Source organism: Vicugna pacos, chromosome X (genome assembly GCF_048564905.1).
Source record: "Vicugna pacos chromosome X, VicPac4, whole genome shotgun sequence".
Taxonomy (NCBI): Eukaryota; Metazoa; Chordata; class Mammalia; order Artiodactyla; family Camelidae; genus Vicugna; species Vicugna pacos.
Genome location: NC_133023.1, coordinates 113,174,822 through 113,184,147, shown reverse-complemented (window position 1 = coordinate 113,184,147; position 9,326 = coordinate 113,174,822). Strand labels below are relative to the sequence as shown.

At 46.8% G+C, this 9,326-nt stretch overlaps 1 protein-coding gene and 2 non-coding genes across 3 annotated transcripts in view; all 3 read right to left on the bottom strand.

The window, feature by feature from the left end:
• Positions 1–773: 773 nt before the first annotated feature.
• DKC1 (dyskerin pseudouridine synthase 1) overlaps positions 774–9,326 on the bottom strand; it is a 13,637-nt gene continuing 5,084 nt past the window's right edge. Inside the window, exons 2-13 of the mRNA XM_072955963.1 lie at positions 8,713–8,804; positions 8,307–8,491; positions 7,650–7,714; positions 7,203–7,329; positions 6,845–6,975; positions 6,284–6,427; positions 4,506–4,626; positions 3,685–3,803; positions 2,950–3,053; positions 2,544–2,622; positions 1,973–2,101; positions 774–1,612 (exon numbers count right to left, since the gene is read on the bottom strand). Of these exons, the coding sequence (XP_072812064.1) occupies positions 1,547–1,612; positions 1,973–2,101; positions 2,544–2,622; positions 2,950–3,053; positions 3,685–3,803; positions 4,506–4,626; positions 6,284–6,427; positions 6,845–6,975; positions 7,203–7,329; positions 7,650–7,714; positions 8,307–8,491; positions 8,713–8,804 (1,362 nt within the window). The 3' untranslated portion in view covers positions 774–1,546. The remainder of the gene's footprint in view (positions 1,613–1,972; positions 2,102–2,543; positions 2,623–2,949; positions 3,054–3,684; positions 3,804–4,505; positions 4,627–6,283; positions 6,428–6,844; positions 6,976–7,202; positions 7,330–7,649; positions 7,715–8,306; positions 8,492–8,712; positions 8,805–9,326) is intronic.
• LOC116279345 (small nucleolar RNA SNORA56) lies at positions 2,674–2,802 on the bottom strand. The gene has a single exon (XR_004188702.1). It is a non-coding gene; the product is annotated as a small nucleolar RNA SNORA56 (small nucleolar RNA).
• Positions 6,618–6,749, bottom strand: LOC116279344 (small nucleolar RNA SNORA36 family). Its single transcript, XR_004188701.1, has one exon. It is a non-coding gene; the product is annotated as a small nucleolar RNA SNORA36 family (small nucleolar RNA).

Here is a 9,326-nt window from a genome sequence, read left to right as displayed (position 1 = left end):
CTGCGCCCCAAGACCCTGGGAAATGTTGCTGGCTTCAGCTCCAGAGGACGCCAGATGCCTCTCCTGGGTTCAGAAGTCTCCCTTAAGCTTTTAACAACCTTGTCTAGAGGTCAGACTCCCGTGTGGATGCAGGTGGTGTATGTTGGACTAGGCACATGTACACGGACATGCACACATGGGAGCAAAGGTGAAGGGGAGCACCCCACCACAGGCACACGATTCACTTCCCACTCAGACTTACTGGTGGCAGAGCAGGGGAAACTTAGTCAGGTTCCTGAGCGAGAGCAGCGGTGATGAGCCTCTCCTCGCTGTGTCCAGAGACTCCCCCAGAAACTGCTCCTATTCCATTTTTGGCACCAAAAACTAGAAGCAACCCTACACCTTTCTCTCACCCAGCCCCTTCTTTCCTGTCACTCAGCTGGCCAGCACAAGTTTGACCCAGATGTTTCTGCAGACGCTTGAAGGGCCGTGGACTCCAGGCAACTCTGCCCAGGCCCGCTCTGCCACACTCAGGGCCAGCCAGCCGTCCGCTACTCTGTAGGTCCCTGAGCTCGATCCCCTCTTTGCTATATCTAGTCAGCATGTTGAATGAGGATCCCAGAGCACTCAAGCCCCTGCCAGCATCAGGCCCAAAGGTGAATGCTGCAAGACACAGAATCAAAAGTAACCAAAGGAAAAACATCAAATCCAAATAGGACATAGAGGCCCCTACATTTTTAATCAAAACATTTTTGTTCTACTAGGTTTGAGATAATCAGAAAATCCAACAGGAATACTTTAAAAACTTCATAAGTAAACTTTAATAAGTAAAAATTCCAACCTTCTCCCAGCAAGGAGTGATTGCCTCTTGAAAGTAAATGAGGGTTAGAAAGAAGAGAAGGAGGAATGGTTTTTTGGCTTCTGTCACAAATGTAAGTAGCCTGATGGAGTTAGGTGCAGGGGTTGGTACACACAAGCCTTGAAGAAGCGCACAAAAGACTACAATAGCCAGAGACAGCAAAGAGCTTACAAGACGGACGCCATGAGTCCTCAGCCAGGCCGGCATCTGGAAGGGAAATGCGGATTGACAAAACGTGACTCACTCAGAGACTAGAACAGACCAGTGTCCTCACAGGACACTGGGAAAAAAGGTTTATCCCTTCGATGGCATCACAGTTCAGTTTATTTTTACTTGCTCTAGACCATCTCATTGAGCAGACTTTTAAAAAACTTTTTAAGCGAGGGAAGTGGGGAAGCCAACTAGGAGAGGAGTCCGGTGTCAGAATGGCCACCAGGAAACAGCTGCGGACAGTCACTGGCACTGCTCGGTCTGCAGGGTAGGCCGCTCAACTCTCCCAAGCAGAGAAGTGGGTGGTGGCAGATCGGCCTCCTGCACCCCTATCCTTAAAACAGGACAAGGTGGACAACCACACCAGGTAACATCACCAAGGTCTCAGCAGGAGCTGAAGCGTGCCGGAACTCTCCCCCTCCCTTTTCCAGGATCTAAGTTCCATTCCCTCAATTAATTTCTCCTCCCAGCTGGACACAGCGCTTAAAGTGGTCTCCACTACTCGGAAACCATTTCCACTTTTATTTTCTTCTTCTTTTTCTTCTTTTTGGTGGTGTCACTGTCCTGGGAGAAAGAGGAAGAAAGCATCCGTTAACTGCTGCCACTCTCCCAGAAGGAAATCAGGGAAGTCTACACCGTCAGGTAAGCCTCCTGAGGCTCTCCAAGGGTATCCTGGGTTACACGAATTTTGAACTTAACACAGTCCTGAGTTTTTCAGTGACACCCCAGTGCTCTATTTTCAGAAACAGGAGTATTCAGATTCTGAAGTCACATATCGTCCCCACCCACCAACCACAGAATTCTGTGAGCAGTTACTATAAAGAGCTGGGGAGCCTCTGAATAACCAAGGCGGCACCACCGGGGCCTGTCCTCCCCTCTGAGGACCAGGTGAGCCCCAGTATCCCCAGACGCGGCCATACACACCCCATCGCCTGGCTGGCCCGTGCTCTCCGGGGCCACTTTGGTCTTCTTGTCCTTCTTCTTCTTCTTCTCCTTCTTGACCAGCTGTGGAGCCACTGGAGAGGTATCGTCACTTTCACTCTCTCGCTTCCGCTAAGGTGGAGACAGTTGATCAAATGTTAGGTCTTAGGCAAGAAAGGATGAGAAAGGTTAGCTTCAGTAAGAGGTGGGGAGCCAGCAGCAAAGATCCCAATTGGATGCAACCAGACAAGGCCCTGTTTACCAAGGGTTCAAATACAGCCCTGTCACCAAAGGCCGGGCAAGCGCGGGCTCGGCAGGGGCAGCACAGCAGCGGCGCGTCCTCCACCAGCCCAGCCTCGCTGGCACAGAAGGCTGGACCACACGCCCCCATGGGTTCACCCACTAGTCCTGAAAGGCAGCGAGCCAGCCAGGAATTCACATCTGACTAGCCCAGGAGCAGCTCCTCTCAGGACACACAAGGTCTGAGGCAGAACGTTCTGCAGTCACCAAGACGAGCTGAACAGAACCACGTCTCTGAAAGGACAGCCCAGACCAACCACGGCGTGCCGCTCACCTTCGAGGCTTTCACCGCTTCATCAGCCACCTGCGGGGCCTTCGCTGCTTTGGCCACCACCTCTCTCTTCACAGAATCGCTGAAAGAGGAGACAGAGCAATAGCCGAGGTCCGCCAAATGGCTCCACTAGTGCTATCTGGCACGTCTAAAGCCACCATCAACGCGCTGACACTGGACAGAAGAACTCACCAGTCACTGTTGCAGACTGACTTCCTCTAGAGTCCCACGAGCCAGACTAGAAAGGGGTAACTGTCTGCGACGCAGGTGCACCCCCGCCGGCAGTCCAGGCGAACACCTGCTGCTGCTGCTCTACGCCCGCCAGGGCCTCTCGAGCCACCACATCTACCCCTCGGGCTCCTGAACCTGCCATCCTCAGCTGGGGTCAACATACCGCCTCTGCCCTCACCTGTAGTCTACATACTCCTGTGTCCAGGCGGCCGGTGTGCTGTCCGTGGGCTTGCCATGCTTGTCCAGAAGGCCCTGCTTGATCATCAGCCTCTTCTGACTGGCCTGTTGAATGTCAGGGTTTCCACATTACCAGTGTCAACACACAGGGCAGGTCCTGACTGCACACATGGCTCCTGACTCTGCGCAGAGCACTCAGAACTCACCCCCTCCAACAGGAGCGACCATGGGACTTATCAAAGGTCGCAGAGCTTATTAATATTAGTGAGGGCCACTGCAGGGTCATACTGTGGCACCCCACCCCACCCCACCCCACTCTAACCACAGGGCCTTTGCACATGCTATTCCAGCTGCCTGGGACTCTTCCCTCCCCTCTTCTCATCAACATCCACATTCTGTACTTCACACTTCAAGTGAAGATCCCTTACCACAACTCTGACCAGGCCAAAGCCCTCACTGTGCACTCTTAAGATGCTAGGCACCTCCCTGTATCCCATGATTAAGCCCTCAACTGTGCTGAAGTGCACCACTCCATTAGGTAATTTGAGTGATGCCCATCTGCCTCCTGCCATAGACTGAAATCCCTAAGGTCTGACACAGGCCCGTTTCTATCTACCATCAACTCCCCAGAGCCCAGCACAAGGCCAAGGATGTGGCAGTGAAGACACACCAAGAGTGAGCATTTGACAAGGCAAAACAAAGTAGCACAGCAGGGCACAGGCCCAGTCCCACTTACTTTTGGACCTAAGCCCCACTTCCGAGGGTAAGTGTCTCTCTCCATGATCACTCTCTTGATCTTGGCCACTATACCATGGTCGCAGGTGGAAATCACTGCCGTGGTCATTAATGCAATAGCTGCAAGCGTTGTAAAGAGAGAAAATGGTTTGAAGGGAAAATACTTGATAACTAATGAGACTGAATTCCACTGTCTTATGTAAGGGCTTAATTTCCAAAATATAGAAATAGCTCATACAGCTCAAAAACAAAACCCAGTCAAAAAATGGGCAGAAGACCCATTTTTTCTCCACAGACATACAGACAGCCAACAGGCACATGAATGATGCTCAACGTCACTAATTATTGAAAAAGTGCAAATCAAAACAAGGTCCTACTCTAAGTATATATGTATGTATATGTATAACTGAATCACTTTGCTGTACACAGAAACTAACATGACATTGTATATCAAGTATACGTCAATTAAAAAGCAATTTAAAACTCTAAGCTCTACTGTTTTGGAGATTTCCTTTGCTGAGGACTGTATATGGAGAAAATGCACCATTAGGGGAAGAAAGCCTGCAAAATCATTTTAATTTATCAAGTTTAAAAAAAAAATACTGGTACGCATCACCCTAACAAAAAGCACTGGTTTCTGGGCCCTCAGACATGCAGTCCCCCTTCACTGATGGTTTACTCCTCACTGGAGAGCCAAACTGCTGAAACCCTCCTCCTTGCCTGTGCGCTCTGCTGTGACCACCCCCAGACCAGCGGTGGTGATTAGATCAACCCACCCAAGGGGCCAGGCCTTGGGGACCTCCTCTTAGTAAACCCTCTTACCCATGCAAATTGCTTCCCCTTTGGTGGTGATGACCACAATCTCTTGATTGACTTCAATGCCATCCTCGTATCGGAGAACACCCGGAAGCATGATCTTCGCCCCATAGCAGATTGCATTCACCTGCAGGGATGCAGCCTGTGAGCCTCCTCGCTGCCCAGGTCGCTGCCCTCCATCCCACACCCACACCAGGACAGAGGAGAACAAGGGGGAGGGGGCCTGCAAGCACCCCCCTCCCTGACCTGTGATACAGGACTCACAGCTTCCATGGCCACTGGCCACAATCCAGTTTATGTAGGGCCTCACAGAAACATGTTGCCTCAGAAATGTAAAAAAGGGCTTTAAATGGCTACTCCTATGTCCATGGGACTTAAAGGTGCTTTTATTTTAAACCAAAATCCAGCTGTAGTTTTCTTGAATTGCTCTTCTCTATTCCTCATCATTAAGGGAAAAATTCTGACATAGCTGGGAGATCTATTAGATTTATTAGTTGTAACAGGCTCCCAAAGTAACTCACAAACAAGACTGCCAAGGCCTGCAGAAGCAATCACACAAGTTTTGGCACTTAATTTCTAGAACAGGTACAAGTTAAGGCCAAGTCTCTTAAGTTCAGCAGCACTCAATGCATCCAGTCTGCCTTGTGCCATCCTCACTCACTCATCGTATTCCACCCTCCCTTGAAATCTGCAGACTGACCACAGCACAATGGTAGATCATTTATGTTGTTCTGTTTATGTAATTAAGTTTTTTCAATCTTTATAGGGGCATGTTTTAGTATACCTCTTTTTGTCTTTTATTACAAACTACAACATCTATACAGTTTAACTCACCAGACACCTATTAATTTGAAACCTGAATATGGATAATCAGCAAGCTCAAATTATTAAATATATACAGAAATTTGAATTTTTTAAAATTGTACTGCTAGGTAATACTGAACAATAAATGATTATGCACTTGGCCACAAAAACAACCTTACTTATAAAAGGCCACATTCCCTGATCATAACATAATATCATTGGAAATAAAAGAGCTATTTACACAATTCTGGACTACTTGGAAAGTACAAAACTCATCCTTGTATCGCTACTAAAGAGGAAACCCAAACCAAATAACTGCATATTTATTTTTATCATTAAGAGGATTAGTCTCTATAAAATTATTTAGTAAATTAAATACACTAAGAAAAAAGGCTCAGTAAGTTCAGTGATGTTTAGGTTTTACAGCCTCAAAGTAACATTTATTTAAACAAAATAAAGCTTTTATTGAGATTCCTAAAGGAAAAGAAAAGAACCCAATCTCTGAAACTTTCTAGTCTTTTTATCCCCATCAGAACGACAGCTATAGCAGCAATTTCGGTAAATCAAGGGTTCTGAGGCACATACGGAACTACCAGTTCGCAGGAGGGCAACTGTTTTGTACCACCGCCAGTCTATTTCTTGAACTAAGTCACTTACCTTGGGAGAATCTTAAAGTAAATGTTTAATTATCTTGCTTTGTTGAAATGGAATTAGACCTAGCATTAAACTTTTATTGTATTTCGTCTTGATTTAATAAAGTTAATTATAAATACTTCCATTAACAAAAAAATTTAAAATAGAAGAATCCAGTGTCCAATCTACGAGACTGAAAAAAAAAAAACCCAAAGGAAAATAATAATTACAAGTTCAAAAAGCCGTATTTCACCTCTTTAAAGAGAATGAAGTTTTCAGAACAGGCACCACATCTCATTTTTGAAGTCACATGTTGTCTAACCATGGACTCAAACCCTGGAACTTACGGCGCTGTCCTTCATAACTAGTCGTTTATGAGATGTCAGCAGTTTTTCCAATGGGTACACAACTCGTCGCAGGTAGCTCTCATCCTTGTGGTTGTCATACAGCCACTGGGCATCAAGCACGTCATGCATCGTCACCATGTGGTCCTGAAAAGCAGCCATGTATGAAAATTACTGAAGTGTCATTGTATGTCCAATAGCCAAATGGACCTCAAGCTTCCAAACGCTGATTCAATTTTGTCTTGTCTGCTAGTCCAAGCTCATCAATCTTCAGTGTCTAGATTCACCCCTATTCTGGATATCTTAAACTGCTGCCAGATTAAATCTAAGCAGGCATCTCTGTAGGCTAGGAGGTAAATGAACACAGTAATGCTTTGCACTCAATCAGCAACCGTAGCCTGTTTCAATGTCCCAAAGTTTAATTAACAGAACAGGGAAGCTGCCCTGAACTGAACTCAACACTTTGGAAATTGCCTTTTCTAGTATGTGAAGCAGGAAGAGTTCAACCAAGGGCTGGAAAATACAAGTACCAGCTCTCAAACTTCTAGACCCACAATGATGTACCTTTTCACTCATGACTCCAGAACGAACCCTCCGAAGTTCCTGCATCTGGCCGCCAACTCCCAGTAACAACCCAAGGTGCACACACAACGTCCGAATGTAAGTGCCGGCCTCACAACTCACCCAGAAGATTCCTAAGACACATACGCAAAAGTAGCACATATTTGCCTAAGTAAATATGTCACTGGTTGAGAAGCCCAGTTATTGTCCATTTGCACCAGTGAAACCAGAGACAAGACACAGGCCATGATTACAGCATATCCTAAGGCATCTCCTTTTAACAGAATACAGTTGTCAAGAATGCACTCCTGCCCACGTACGCTCTATGTCAATTCAGTTCCTCCCAGGCCCAGTGACCCACCTAATCTTCTTTCAGGGTCATACTCAATCATTTTGCTCTCGTAGATAGTCCGCACTCGCAGTTGCCTCTTGACTGCAGCAATAAGTGGGGGGCGCTGGAATAAGGCACCTGTCAGGGTTTCTAGGCCCTGAGAATAAGCACAAACCAAAGCGCTCTCACTACATGGGCTCTCACGTAAGATCAAGAGAGCATGTGCAGGGAGTTTAAGGACACAACTGAAACACAAAAGGTCTCTTCCAATCATTTAGGGTCTAAAAGGCCCTTTCAATGGTTGATTCTTCAACTACAGAGACCCTTTCCTCAGAAGGGAGGTGATCGGAAGTGCCCCTGCCACCTGCAGTCACCCTTACAGGTTGGCTAGAGCAGCCCATTGAAAAGGACACACAAGAGGCCGTCCAGGAAAGCCAACCTGTCTCCAAATACCTAGGGACTTCCCTCCAGACTTACCCTAGAAAGTTGCGTCCCCCCTTCAATAGCATTGTGCAGCCGGACAATTCCCACATACTCTTTGCCTGTAAAATGACAAAAGAGTAGTACAGGTGTGGCCACTGAGTTTTCTGTATTTTTTAGCTGCTCTTATCACTCCCATTTTGAGCAGCCAGAAAAAGCAGGCAGTATGACCTCCTGTTTCTCTAAAATGTACATTAAGACAGATTTCATGGTGCAGATGTGGGAAAGGAATGAAGATAACTCTTTCACAGAGAGTTCAACTTCCATCATGCGGACAGGACAGTTGGGGTGCGCTACAAGGTCTGCCTGGAAATAACCTTGCAAGATCAAGCAGAATCTTCCCAGATGAGATGAGAGGGACAGGAACTTTGGGCAGAAGCAGAATGGATGGTGGAAGAGCCTGGAGCGGTAAGCCTAGAGCGGGACTCGGTGCTAGAAATATGACTAGTACCTAGAAGAACCCCAAGAAAGGCAGACCCACCAGGACCTGGCAGAAGACAGAAGGCACGCAGAAACCAAGAGTATCCCTGCTTATGAGCTTTTAACTAACACAGAAATCATTTCCAAGAGCCCAAATAAATGTAGAAGGGAAAGGAAACGCAGAAAGCCTTCCAATCTCAAAGCAGCCACCTGTCCCCTCCCTCTTCCACATACCTGCACTCTGCTGTGATTTCACCAAGCGAGTGGCTCGTTCAATGCACACTATTAAACAACCAGTCACCTTGGGATCCAAGGTACCACTGTGGCCTGTCTTCTCTACCCGAAGAATTCGTCGGATCCAGGCTACCACCTCATGGGAAGAGGGGTTGGAGGGCTTGTCAAGATTAATAAAACCCGTCCTAGACATGGGAAAGAAATTACCGTGTCATCAGTTCTGGTCCTCTACTGAATACTAAACCTTAAGAGTGAAAAACAGCAGAAAGACTTCACCATGGGTACAGGTTCTATGACATTCAGGGCAATGCTATTCTAAGATGCCACCACCTCCTTGAATAAACTGATCTCAAAGGGCCACTTTGTAAAGAAACGTTTGAACAGTGCTTCCTCCCAAAATACATACCTGATATAGTCTCCAATCTCCCTTTTCAGAGGATTTGATCCACAAGGAAGAGGCGTATAATGTGTTGTCCTTACATTTAGCTTATCGAAATTCTAGAAAGCAATGATACAACACAAAATAAACAAATCACTACCACTACCAACCATGATATGGTTGGGGTTCTTTTCTTAACTTGGATTTTGCTCCTATATGTTCAGTATCTGCTGTGACAGACTGTCAAGCCTCTTTACTGGGAATGCTACTCATATGAGTAAGAACCAATCTGATCACTCCTCTAGAAAGAGACTTTTGGGGTACTACAGAACACAGTGGGCTTCACTGTGTGGGCTTAAAAAATAAAACCTGTGCTAGTCTTTTCTCCAGGAACAAATGGAACTAAACTGAGGAGGACGGGCCACCAGCTGGTTCCTGCCCTAGTGCGCTCATCTCGCCCCTCTCACGCCTGCTCCTTTTCACTCTCCTTTCCAAAGCTCAGCCACCAGTCGGAAAGTTCCCTTCAACTGAAGCCCATCTTCCCTATCACTCAGTTTCGCTTCATCTTGGTACTTAACACAACCAGCAACTTTTTAAAAACTGTCTGTATTTCCTGACCCTAGATTTGAAGTTCCATAACA